Source organism: Vidua chalybeata, chromosome 13 (genome assembly GCF_026979565.1).
Source record: "Vidua chalybeata isolate OUT-0048 chromosome 13, bVidCha1 merged haplotype, whole genome shotgun sequence".
Classification (NCBI taxonomy): domain Eukaryota; kingdom Metazoa; phylum Chordata; class Aves; order Passeriformes; family Viduidae; genus Vidua; species Vidua chalybeata.
This window is the reverse complement of record NC_071542.1, coordinates 144,124-157,246: the sequence shown is the minus strand read 5'-3', so window position 1 is coordinate 157,246 and position 13,123 is coordinate 144,124. Positions and strand designations below refer to the sequence as shown.

Here is a 13,123-nt window from a genome sequence, read left to right as displayed (position 1 = left end):
TTGAATTCAACAGTGAGAAGAAATCAGAGATTTGGACTTCTCGGCATAGTGTGGAGCTCTTCAGCATGGGGTTGGCAGTGTTTTGTTCTCTCTAGACCTCCTTCAGTCAGCAAGGTGGACCTGTCTGCTTTGAATTGGATGCTGAAACTAACTCATTTTTTCCAATGGATTCCAAGGGAAGTCAAGCAGCCATCTATGTTCTCCTTCTGCTGCCATCCTGGATAGTGCAATCAGGGATTATAATGTGAAATACCTTATGCATCAGGCCCCAACACATCCTAAGGAATTATTCCATATTTTAACACATTGTGCTTTGGGGGCTAGATTAGAAACTGAGTTTTTGAATCTAGTTATCCTTGGTGAGGAATAAAAGCATTGCTGCACATGAAAGTAACATAAGAAATGCTTGCCTCATGGCTACCGCAGTTGCTCGTGTGGCATTATAAACAATTGGAATTTCAAGTTTGGTTATCCCATGATCCACTTGATATTATCCAATTTCTCCAGTAATTACAGGTGCACATAGTAAAGATGAAAATGCTTCTTTTTAGGTGATAATAAAGTACTGTAGTACTTGAAGCAGAGTTAATTGTTATCTTTTCCCTGCTTTTGTCTTAATAGGACCAAGCCTTTGGAGAACTGGAAAAAAACAGTGATAAATTTCTACTAGGTACATCATCTTCAGAAAACAGCCAACCTGCTCATTTGCATGAGCTTTTATGTTCCCTACAGAAACAATTGCTGGCTTATTGCCACATCAACAGTGTTACTGAGGTGTGTATCCTTATTTTTACCATTTAGGAGAGAAAAAAATAATTCAGCATTCATAAGTATCAGAATGTTGTAAGGTTCCTTTTGAAAATCTTCTGAGTATATGAAAGCTGAAGTGTTTTAAATAGTGAACCTCTTATATGTATATACAGCATTATTCTTACATTTGTTTCCTTCTAGAATTCCAGCAGTGTGGCACTGCTTCACAAGCACCTTCAGCTTTTATTGCCTCATGCTACGGATATCTATTCCCGTTCTGTAACGCTGCTTAAGGAAAGCTCTTGGAATGGTAGTGTTGGGGAAAAATTGAGAGGTAACTGTCCATGGAAAAATCATAATGGTGGCTCTGCAACCTTAGGGCACTTTTTTTTTGCTTAGGTTTAAGTTAAAAAATCCCTTATTTTTCCTATATCTGCATAAATTAGGCATCCCAAGTCTCCCCCAAAGGAGGAGATGAGGTGTCTACCCAGGAATGGCTGGTTCATGTTGTTGAGAGGACATTTTGTGTGCAGGAAAAGTACAGGTTGGAGAATGTGAGTTCTCCATTCTGTTCATCTTCACTCCAGAATGTGAATGTGAACAGAATACAGAATGTGCGTTATTGTTTCAGTTTCATTAGTTGTAGATTTCTCTTTTTTAGAAGTACAATTATTGTGATTACTGAGAAGCGTGTAACTAAAATAAGAGATTAATAATTAAACCTATCAATTCGACTTTTATTGTTTCTGAGATAGCTGAGATGCAATTCTTTGACTTTTAAAATTTTGCTTACATTATTCCATAACCGTAATTAATCCAGTTTGGTTTTTTCTCTGCAGATGTGATTTATGTATCAGCTGCTGGCAGCATGCTCTCCCAAATTGTCAACTCACTGTTGCTGCTGCCAGTGTCAGTAGCCCGGCCTTTACTGAGTTACCTGCTGGATCTGCTGCCACCTTTAGATCGTCTCAACAGACTCTTGCCTGCTGCAGCCCTTTTGGAAGATCAGGAATTACAGTGGCCTCTTCATGGTAAGTGTAATAACAAACCTGCTTTTAATCTGAAAAATAAACAATGGCATCTATTGTAGTGGAATTTAGCTCTCCCTTTTTAAGATGTCTATTTTTTAAAAACTATGTGTCCTGCTGCATCTCCTTCTCAATTTCCTTAATGTATTAATATCCCTTGCTGTGCAATACTTTTTTCTGCTCTGAGTGTTGTTTCCAGTTGTATCCGTAATCTATATGTGTTTATCAGAACACAGAGAAATGTGTATTGGACAAAGCAAGTTCTTGGGCAGAGTTTAAAAGAGCCTTTACTTCATGAACAGCTGTGCCATGAATGGTGGTGGCCTCTGCTGTGCTTGTAGTTCCAGTGTTCAGTGATCTGTTTGTCCTAGCTGCTGTTTCTTCAGATGAAAGGTTGCTGATTGAGGGGCAAGTCTACTGTTAACTGGGAAACATGAACAGGATCTGCCATTAGCACTGGGATTTTGGAATTGTTTGTGACACCTGGGCATGAGTGACTAACCTGGCACTGAATACTTGCAGGTGGCCCTGAGTTGATCGACCCTGCGGGTGTGCCCTTGCCACAGCCTGCCCAGTCGTGGGTGTGGCTGGTGGACCTGGAGAGGACAGTGGCCCTGCTCATCGGGCGCTGCCTGGGGGGGATGCTGCAGGGCCCTCCAGTGTCCCCTGAGGAGCAGGACACGGCCTACTGGCTCAAAACCCCGCTGTTCAGTGATGGAGTGGAGATGGATATTCCTCATTTAGGTGAGCTGTTCAGTGCCAGTGCCTAATGGTCAGTGCAAATATGTGTTCAGGTGTGAAATTTCTGATGATGTTTGAATAAGTCTCTGTACTTAAGGTTTGTCTTTCAGCGTTTTTTTCTATTTGTGTAGTAATACAAAAAGTTCCAAAATGGTATTTAATGTTATGATGTAGTTTATGGAGTCTTGGAAATGCATTCAGAAGAAAAAAAAAATCGCAGTTTCTCAGTGGAAGACTACAGACTTCACACAGTTAATTGGCAATGGTTTAGATGCTCAGCATTTAACAGACACTCCAGGAACTCAATTTTTCATAATAATTATTGGAAAAATCTCTTCTATTTTATTCTACTTGCAAAATGATTTTTGATCTACCAGAATTATCAACAACTCAGCAGTGGTGTTCCAGTCATCCCTTCCTATCTGAGTGGGCCACTTGTTTCTTTGTGCCCTGTTCCTCTTAGCTCACATCTCCTCCTCCCTCTGATTCTGAGTAAGCTACTTCAAGACTTACAAGACAGAGTGTTTTGAAATGGGCAATAGTTGCAAGTGCATAGCTGTGCAGTTCAGGTAGAATTAATGATACAGATTTATGCTCTTGAAAAAGAGTTGGATAATGCTTTTAAATCTCCATAGGTTTTATGTAGATTGCCTTTTAAGTCACTTTCCTATGTAAGGTGAATTTGCGGAAGGACAATGACACGTCTTGTTTGTTTTTTTTTTAACTAAGAGGAAGTTGAAAGGTGATTTAAATGCTGTTAGATACATGTGTGTAATCCCCAACATTTGCAGAGTTTAATTTCTTTGGTATTTCCCTTCTGTTAGACAAATGCATGAGCTCCTTGTTAGAAGTGGCCCTGTCTGGAAATGAGGAGCAGAAACCCTTTGATTATAAGCTGAGACCAGAGATCACAGTCTATGTTGATTTGGCCTTGGGTTGTACAAAAGAGCCAGCAAGGAGCCTGTGGATCAGTATGCAGGACTATGCTGTCAGTAAAGGTAAGGTGTTGAAAATACCTGTGTATGTTGAAAGCAAGTTAAATGCTCCAACTACGCTCCCAGCATAATCCTGTATTTTCTTTGGCAATGATTTTTAATTCTACAACATGATAAACTTTATTTATTATTATGTTCCATTATATTTCTTTTGCTTTTTCTGTTACTTACTTTTGACACTGATTTCAGTGCTTGGCGAACATGTAGCTCAATGTTCTTTTCCCTCTGAACTGTTAAGAAGAAACTCTTGTTTGCTTACTCAGTTGTTATTTTTTTCTGTTTTCTGAGTAGAGCAGGGTGAAACTTGCAATTAAAAAGAAAAATTAAAGGGGAGGAGATGGGGGAAGGCAAAATAACTGGCAAAATATGTTAGGAATGGAATGAAGGGGTAAGTCAGCTTTTGTTTTTCAAGTCCTACAGTAGTAATAGTCTTTCATGCTTATTGCCTAAAATCTGGGTTTCCTGCTCAATCTTTCCAGCTTCCTTTTAATGAGATCCACTGAGCATTGTAGTTATACTGTAAGTGCTGTATCCAGAGATAATTTTCTGTAGCTTTGGCCAAGCTGAACCAGATGAAGAAAAGAGAAAATGGTATTGTGTGCCTGTTGAGAACAACACAGGAAATTCTGTTACAGGATTCCACAGAAGTGGGAATTCCAGTAAAAACAGTGTTGGTTATCTGCTTGCAAAATCTGAGTCGAATGGGCTGATCTGTATAACTTAGGTTGTGGAACTGGGTTCCTTAGAAGTTGATATGGATCTGCTCTGTTCAGCTGACTGAAAGTTGTATGCTCACGTTAGCAGACTGTCACAGGCAGTGTCATGGAACTTGCTGAGGAGCAGGTGTTTTAGACTAGACTTAAGTATGACCAGGTACATTCTGTCCTTTTTACAGCCGTTCACAAGGATTTATAGATAACATTTAACACAAAAATATATTATGAACTTACTTGTAAAGAAAGAGGACAGTAATTTTTTATTTCCCTATGGAGAATTATGGTGCTTTGTGAAGGTTTGCCTGGCAGTTCAGTTATTTCATAGTGGAGCAATATTATTTTCATAATGGTTCTTTTTAAAGTGGGGGAAAGTTTTTTGAAATTAAAAAGCCAGTCCTTAAAAAAAAAAATTAAATGGCTGACGATATTGAATGCAATATTGAAAAAAGTATTTTTGTTTTTTGGGAACGGTAGCCATTTTTGATGAATCATTTCTATTTTCAGACTGGGATACCGCAACTTTAAGTAATGAATCCCTCCTAGACACTGTGTCCAGATTCGTCCTTGCAGCTCTTCTGAAACATACGAGTTTACTTAGTCAAGCTTGTGGTGAGAGCAGGCAAGTAACTTAAAGCTGCTTTTGAAAGTTCAACTTGACTTTTTGAAAGGAAGTTCGTGTGATTTTTTTTTTTTTTCCCCTGGCTTGGATGTGGTTTTCTGTAGGTACCAGCCTGGTAAGGCCTTGGCAGAAGTTTACCGCTGTGTATATAAAGTTCGGAGTCGCTTGCTTGCGTGCAAGAACATGGAGCTTATTCAGACCAGGTCATCCTCCAGAGACAGATGGGTAAGGCTGTGCATTTCTTTGCAGTTCTTCTGGCTTTACTGGCTATTTAGAAAATATTACATAATTGCCAGTATTTTTTTCTATCCTGTTGTAAAACCTTTATGAGTTTCCAGATAAAAATGAGCAGGGTATAATTAGGAGTCCTTTAGTCTGGAGTACGTGATATTAAGTCAATTAAAGCAAATGACTGGTTGGCATTGCTCGACCGAAGCCCAGCCTCGAGCCTGGTTTTCCCTCTTCCCATCTCTAGAATGCTGGTCCACAGAAGCTCTACAGTTTAGCTGGAGATAGCTCAGCTGTGTTGGGCAGGCCACAGCTTTGTCTGGCTGCCATTTCTGAATCCAGCTGCATTATCTGGGCCTCTGATCTCTGAACCTCTCTCTTCCCTTTCCTTGCCTACCTGTTCTTCCTTCTACCATGGCCACATTATCTTCTTAGTCCTAGCATTGCTTTAGCACAACTTGTCCTTGTCAGTCCTATGTGAATGTCTGATATGAGAGCACTAGGCCTGAAACTGTCAACTTCTGAAAAACTTTATTAAGCCAGATCAGTATTAATGATGAAAGTGTTCAGTGAATTACAGGATTAGGGCCTGTTTGGCAATACAAAGTGACTACTTAAAGCAAGTTTCTTTGATAGGATTTTTAATTGTGGTTTACAATATACAAGCAAAATATTTTTAATGAACAAAATTCTCATGTAACATCAGGATTAAGAGGCTTTTTAGCTGTATTGTAAAGCAGTAGTGTATCTGCTCTTAAAAATAGTGTAGGCATGTCTCCTACTTTTGGTTAATATTATGGGGATGTGTGTATCTTGCCCACTTCCTTTCTCAGGGTAGGGGTTTAACAGCTGCAAGAGGCCCAGCACTTCTGAAAGCATTGGGTGTGCATGCAGTAAGTTCTGTTACTCCCAGAAATCCTCAAACTTAGAGATGCAGTACAGCAAATCTGATATATGCGGTAGATTTGTTGCTTCAGATTTAATGATGCCATTGGGAAAAAGTACCTGGTTTGCTTTTGCACAGTATACCAGGCTTATGGTTTCTAAAGGCTTTGGTGCTGAAGTGTCAGAAGTTTGACTGTAGAGTGTCAGTAAGCATTACAAGGAGACGTTTTTCTCTAGATAATCTGAGTCACGGTTACAAAAGGAAAATGAAATTTTCCGACTTAACTATTAAAAACCTTGAATGTAAACAACTGTCTTTGTTGTATATTTCACACAATATCAAAAGTACTTTTTGGTGGGAAGAAACCTCTTATTCAATGCCTGTGTCCTTGTACATTCATCTTTCATTTTGGTGAGAATTTCACTTCATGTGTGTAATTTTTTTAAATCAAGATGCTAGATAATCAAGAATCTGCTGATGTTGATACTCAAGAACATTCTTTTACTCGTACAATTGATGAAGAAGCAGAAATGGAGGAGCAGGCAGAACGTGACAGGGAGGAAGGACACCCAGAACAAGAAGATGAAGAGGAGGAAAGAGAACATGAAGTTATGACAGCTGGTAGTAAGTACTGGTTATGTGTGTAAATAATGCCATGTCCTTTGGAAAGACAGTGTCCTCTTAACTCTGAGGTAAAGCTGAACAATTATTTAAAAGATTTTGAAAGATCTGTCTGCATAAACATTTTGAAAGGTTTCTTTTTATACAATGATGTAGTGTTTTTTATGGTTCAGAAAAGTTTTTAGATACAAAGGAATGTGAATACTAAGTGAGCTCACTGCAATTCAGGGCATATGACATATACCAGCACTTCTGTATGCACTGTCTGCAAGACTACTTGGTTTCATCTTCTTTTCTCTGAAGTTCTCGTCATTAGATCTCTGAGTTTTCATTGGTATTTAGATACAGAATTTTGGCTGTGTGTGTATGTGGTGTTGTTTTATGTAGTAAGCTTTGAAGGGTGATGTTATTCTGAAGTTTGGAAACAAAACTGTTGATAATAGTGGGCTGTGTTGGAATTCACTTCTGCCTTTGAATACCTCTGCTCTTTAAAATCTGGAGGTTTCAGTTAGAGTTTGTTATTTTTAACAGTATTTGCCATATTTTCTCCTGGACTTTGTGAACATCTTGTTTAATTCTTCAGAAGGTATCTTGAAAAAGGTGAATTTCACAAACTGTTGTTACACTGATTGGGGCTTGTAATGCAGCTTGATGGGGTAGTTAATCCTTAATTTTTGCAGTTTCAGTAAATCAACAGACAGTCACACAAGGTTGGTTTTTTCTTTGTTGTGAACTGAGTGTTCTTCAAGACAGCATTTGTGTTAGCCTTGGAACATTTCTGTAGAATGCATGTAGCTTAAAAAATGAAGTTGGCTGACTTGAACTATTTTCCATAGTTGCACAATTTTATTTTCCAAATATTGTTCCTCTGGATACTGTTAGAATGTTCATCTTTTTCCTATCTCTGCTGTCATCTCTTATTTTGCTGAGTTTCCCATTAGGACTCCCACTCCCATTTCTCTTTGGGACCTTATTGACCAAAATGTATGTTACACCTTTAGTTTTATAGGATGTGTCAGTCCATGGAGTGCAGTGGAGCTGAAGTGCACATTCATGAGCTGATTTGTGGTTCTAGAAGATTTACATGTCACCCACTCAGTACATGCAGTATGTTTGGCTGCTTGATTTGCAGTTATTCTGGGCAAATGCTCAGAGCTCTCAAATTCCACCTGGACAGAGCTTCTGGGTACAATAAAGGAAATGTATCTAGAAACATTCAGACAGACAAAACATGCACAGATAAGTAGGAAGATGATGACTCTCTCACTTGTGTTCCTAAGGGATGCTGAACCTGACATGTGGAATTCTGTTCATGTCAGTGAAGAAAGTATTTGGTTTTACCTTTGCCTTTCCAAAGGGGACCTGAATCTTTAAAATTAAAGTGATTAAATCAAGAGAACTTTAGTTCTTTGGACATAGATGAGGAGGGCTCTCAGACATACTCTTCAGAAGACTCTGACCCTTTAGACTATAGCAGAATTAAGTAAAGTGTAGGCTAAGAATTTTGATAAGATCTTCATTGTACTGCCCAAAGCTAATAAAAGCCTGAAACAGTGTCAAATTGGAGATATTCTGGTGTCCACAATACAGATTTACAGAAGCATTATTTTATATACATCTGCTAAAAGTCGAACATGAAATAACCTCTTTCTCTTTGATGCTATTCAAACATGAGTTGGGTTGCAGTAAGACACTGAAAGAGTTTTGGTGTTCTGTCAAAGTGCATTGTCCTTCATTTTAAAATTAACATTGTATAAGTGCTTCATTTAACTTGTTTGTATGACTTCTTTTATGGCACTGTATTAGTATTGTATTCTTTTACTGTTAGAAAAATATTAGTTGTTCTTTATAGTGGGGCAGTTTTTGGCCCAAGATGTAGATGAATATTTTATTCTCTGTGGCTTTGTCTAGAAGCTAAGACTTTCTTTTTGTGTTGCACATTACAGAAATATTTCAATGTTTTCTATCAGCCCGTGAAGTAGCTCGCAGTCGGGATCGAGATAGGATGGGGACGGGGACTAGAGTTGATGATCCACCTGCTCAATCCCAGCAAGAACGAAGGATCAGCACTGATCTGACAGAAGGGCAGGATGTGTACACTGCTGCCTGCAACTCTGTGATCCACAGATGTGCCTTGCTGATCTTGGGCGTGAGCCCTGCCATTGAGGAGCTGCAGAAGCGAAGGGAGGATGGGCAGCTCCAGCAGCCTCCCTCTGCTGCTCCGGAGGGCATCGGGCTCATGACCAGGTGGGCTTTGCTGACTCTTACACCATGGTTAACTCTTCTCTGCTCCCTTTAGAATTGATTAAACAGCCCCAGTTTTACTCTGAGGATTAATGCAGTTTTATTGAGAAGAAAATTACTGTTGACAGCAGTGTTATGCTTCTGTTGAAAAGAGTGATTTTTCTCAATTTGTCTTGGCCATGCTAACTAAACCTGAAGAGTTTTATTCTGTGTGGACCCTATTTAAATTTCAAAGTTGGGCTTAGTGGTAAGTAGTTCAGATCACCAGATGTACAGATAGGATGAGGTACTTGGAAAAACTATTTATTTTTCATGCGATTTTTTTTTTTTTTTGTGTTTGGATTTTTCTTTTTTACCACATTTGTGGTTTTTTGAACCATACCAATGTCCTGTTTGGTAGTGTTAAAAAAACCAAATGTGTATGTTTAAAACAAAAGATTCAAAGCCTATTATGACAAAAGTGTTGTTCATGATTGACTTTTGCAGGTATTCCTATCATAGGCATGGGTAAGACTTGTTGTTAGGTGTCCTGTTTTGATATTTTAAATTAAGATATTGATGGGAAAGATATTAAGATATTGAGGAGGGAAATTATGCTTTATAATACTGAATATATACATATATTCAGTACCCTTTTATTCTTTTTGCCTCTTTTTGGAAATCTAGTCCCTAAAACATGGGTGGCTGCCTCTTGTCATTGTGAAAGTGGCTTTCATCTCCAGCATATCAACTTTAGGATGCACTTTTTGGGTGGGTTTTTAATAAGTTCAGTGCTTTTTCACCCACTTACTCTGTCTCTGTTTCTTGTCCTCTCAGCTCAGAGTGTTTCTGTTTACTCTGTGTAATACTTATGAAGTCTCTACAGCAATCACTCATTTGAGGTTGACATTTGTTTAGTTGACCAGTAAGGCTGTTAAGAAGTAACAAAGTTTTTACTAATACCCTTTTTAAATATAATTGAAACCATCAGACCACTCTTTTCCTCTTTAATGTGGTCTTGTGATGTTCTGTGATAGTCTCCTCACAAATAAAACTGGCACCTGCTAGATTTGGCTATCTTACCTTTGTGTTATATCAGCATTTTTTTTTTCCTCTGTGTGTGCGCGCGCACAAATGCGTGTGCATTTGAAGCAGGAGTGAAAGTCTTACAGCAGAAAGTCGCTCAATCCATGCAAACTCAAGCTACAGACTGATGAAGTCAAGAAGTGAATCTGATTTGTCTCAGCCAGAATCAGATGAGGAAGGTTATTCACTGGTAAGTAAACCAGCATGATGTATTTAGGGATTATCAATAGAATGTTTGGATGGGAAGTACATCTGAAACATTTGTTTAACCCTGTGTTTCGGTACCTTAATTCATCATTGTTAAGAGAACGCACTAATGGTAAAAAAAAAATTTGAAATAATTACAGCTCTGTTAACTGTCTCACTTTTATGGTGAGGGATGAAATGTACATACTCTAATATTATGCACCACATATGATCACCTGAGGAAATGAGGCTTTTATTATCTTTTAATTTAGAGCGGAAGACGAAATGTTGATTTGGATTTGGCAGCATCACACAGGAAGAGGGGTAAGTTCTCTTGTTTACCTAGTGAATACTAACCTGATAAATATTAGGAGTTTCTTAAATTAAACTATATTTGCAGTTGCGTACAGTTTACAGTTACATAGCAGGTGTTAAAACTGAGCATTTAAAATAATGGTTACCCACTCCATGTTGTGTGAACTTCTGTTGTTTTGTGGCTTGGTTATAGTATTTCCTTGGTTATAACTCTTCATTCTGGTTTCTACAATTGCAATGCTCTTTTGAAACAAGTGAGGTTTTCTGTTGAGTGAGTCAGAAACATGCATTCTATTTTTGCTCATGTGACTTCAGGAATAAAAAATTGTGAGAGAAGTTTATGTGGAATGTTCCATTCTTGTGCTAACAGCAAGCTTTTACCATAAAATGTGCTTGAACCTGGAGAGTTTGTATTCAGAAGACACTGCTTTACTTTGCATCCTTTGAACACCAGCACATCTACAGAACCAAGCAGCCATGTTTTCTGTTGTTCTTTGTTACTGCTTCATACTGGGGAATCCCAGTGAGCTCCCTGATAGAAGGTAGTGGAGAGACTAAAAAGTCCCACTTCCATCTGGATGATGCAGAATCTGTCTGAGAATCACAACTCAGGTCTGCTGTATCTGTAAAAAGCATGGGACTGTGCAAACAGGAATTAGGTTGAGTTATGATATTCCTCAGTAACAGAAGCCTCGATACTGTTGGGTAAGGTAAGAGTTCCGGTTTAAAAAGCATAGTCATTGACCAGAATACTCAGAGGTTTCATGCCTTTGAAAGTCTTTTGGAATTGCAAAGGGTGCTATCAGTGGCAGCACCCATTAGATTTCAATATTTAAGTAATGTGGAAAGTGATGCCTTGTCCATGTGTAATCAGTTGAGCAAATAAAGACATGCACTAGAGCTGCTTTTACAGTGACAGCAGATATATCATGGCATTCTGAGGGTTAGAAGATCTATCAGAAGGCCTCTGTCAACCCTTGATCTGCAGGACATTCTTTGAAGTTGGCATTTTTAGCTTTGCCATTACTCTCACACAGAACTCTGTACTTGATATCCTCTGTGTCCTAAGAGTAACCTAGGAAATAAACTTGGATTAGGTCCCAGGTACAATATGTCTCATGAATTATGGTTCCTGGACTGTTGCTTAGGCCAATGTTGGTTTGGTCACGAACCTCAGGAATTGAATAATAGTGCAAGAGTAGACTTCATCAAAACTTTGTTTACAGCAAGAAGATTCTCTTCCAGGTCTGAACACTGAGGAGAAACTGGTAAATACAGTGAATCTGTCCAGAACCTAAAAAGATGCTCAAATAGCTCATTTGCAAACTGAATGCTGTCACAGCATGTACAGATGCCACTGTTTTGGTACTGGAAGACTTCCCTGGAAGTTAGCACACAGTAATGCAAACTTGTCTGCTTGTGCTGGGTGATACATATGCCAGTTTTGGTTGATAACCAATGCCAGAGTCAGAGAATGCAGGGTGCACCTATAGGAAAACATTCATCATACATCTGTCAAGGTCAGGAAAAGATCTACAAATATTTGTGTGATAAATGGATGGGCTGTTCAGCTCAGTGCTTTTTATGGTCTTTTGTCTCTTGTGGCATGTCTCTTTTGTGAATCCTAGTTATCTCCTAAAACTGAAGCATGTCCCAGTGTTTGGTGAGGGTGTAACTTGCAGCTTTTTTGGAGTGTCCACCCCTTGTCACGTGGCCAGCACAGTGCAGTGGCAGCTATGGATGTTTTGTGAATCCCCTTCAGTTTTATCCTTATTCTTGTGGTGTGCTGTGACTAATAAAGGAGATAATACTACAAGTTCCTATGGTCTTTTCAATGCGTATGGAAGGAGAAGCATTCTCTTTTAACTTCATTAACATCTTAGCCACTCAGTCCAATCTTTATTCTAATTGCCTTCTTAATTTATTCTGTCTATTCAGAAAGAGAACTGGGCTATTCCTACTTCAGCCTGAGGATCCTTTGAGTATCTTGTTCCCTGCTATTATTCAGTTATTTCTTTAGTAGTAAACTTTTCCTTCCATCCCTACAGAAAAAGTCTTTTTGAGTAATTTTGCAGTAAGGGGTGATGAGCAATACATTGCTGTTTTCCCCTTGTATCTAAGCCCTTTGTTTTTTCTGTTGCTTAGATTAATTTTTTCAGTTTTGCAGATCCAGAGAGTGTGCCTGCAGATGTTGTTACATGTTGTGTACAGTGCCTGTGGGGTGCTGTGTGCCACGTTAGGTACACAGCAGTAAGGAAAGCACAGCCAGCAGGGCAGTCACAAACAGCTACACATCAGTGAGAGTCCTCCACTCTTGGCTTTTCATCATCTACAGCCTAACTCAGTGAATTTCAGTGTACTTGTGTGTACTGCTGTGCCTTACTAACACAGCTGGGCTACTCCAAAAAAAGCAGCAACTTAACTGAAATCCAAATGGAATTGAAATATTTTAGTCTATCTGTAATAATGAATTCTGCCTTTGAAAATTGACAGATTGTGCTTAAGGAAGGGACTTGAACATACAAGCCAACATACATACACATGAATGCATGCAGCTGCGCTACAGGGGATTATTTATTTTTTCCTTAAAGGTGGAGAATTTAGAAAGACTGTTATCTAGGCTGTATTCATGCCAAACAAGAGTAAATATTTTTTCCACATGCCTTGCTGCTTGGTATATTGTATTGATTGAGATGAGAGTGATTATTTAAGTCAGAATAATATGAGGC

At 38.8% G+C, this 13,123-nt stretch overlaps 1 protein-coding gene across 11 annotated transcripts in view; it reads left to right on the top strand.

Annotated features, from left to right (window-relative positions):
- HERC1 (HECT and RLD domain containing E3 ubiquitin protein ligase family member 1) overlaps positions 1-13,123 on the top strand; it is a 103,056-nt gene that overhangs the window by 46,145 nt on the left and 43,788 nt on the right. For all 11 annotated transcript variants that reach the window (XM_053954251.1, XM_053954254.1, XM_053954253.1 and 8 more), the window contains exons 15-25: positions 622-774; positions 952-1,084; positions 1,590-1,781; positions 2,301-2,522; positions 3,344-3,517; positions 4,735-4,849; positions 4,954-5,074; positions 6,416-6,587; positions 8,531-8,831; positions 9,963-10,083; positions 10,352-10,403. In XM_053954251.1, coding sequence (XP_053810226.1) covers positions 622-774; positions 952-1,084; positions 1,590-1,781; positions 2,301-2,522; positions 3,344-3,517; positions 4,735-4,849; positions 4,954-5,074; positions 6,416-6,587; positions 8,531-8,831; positions 9,963-10,083; positions 10,352-10,403 — 1,756 coding nt within the window. The remainder of the gene's footprint in view (positions 1-621; positions 775-951; positions 1,085-1,589; positions 1,782-2,300; positions 2,523-3,343; positions 3,518-4,734; positions 4,850-4,953; positions 5,075-6,415; positions 6,588-8,530; positions 8,832-9,962; positions 10,084-10,351; positions 10,404-13,123) is intronic.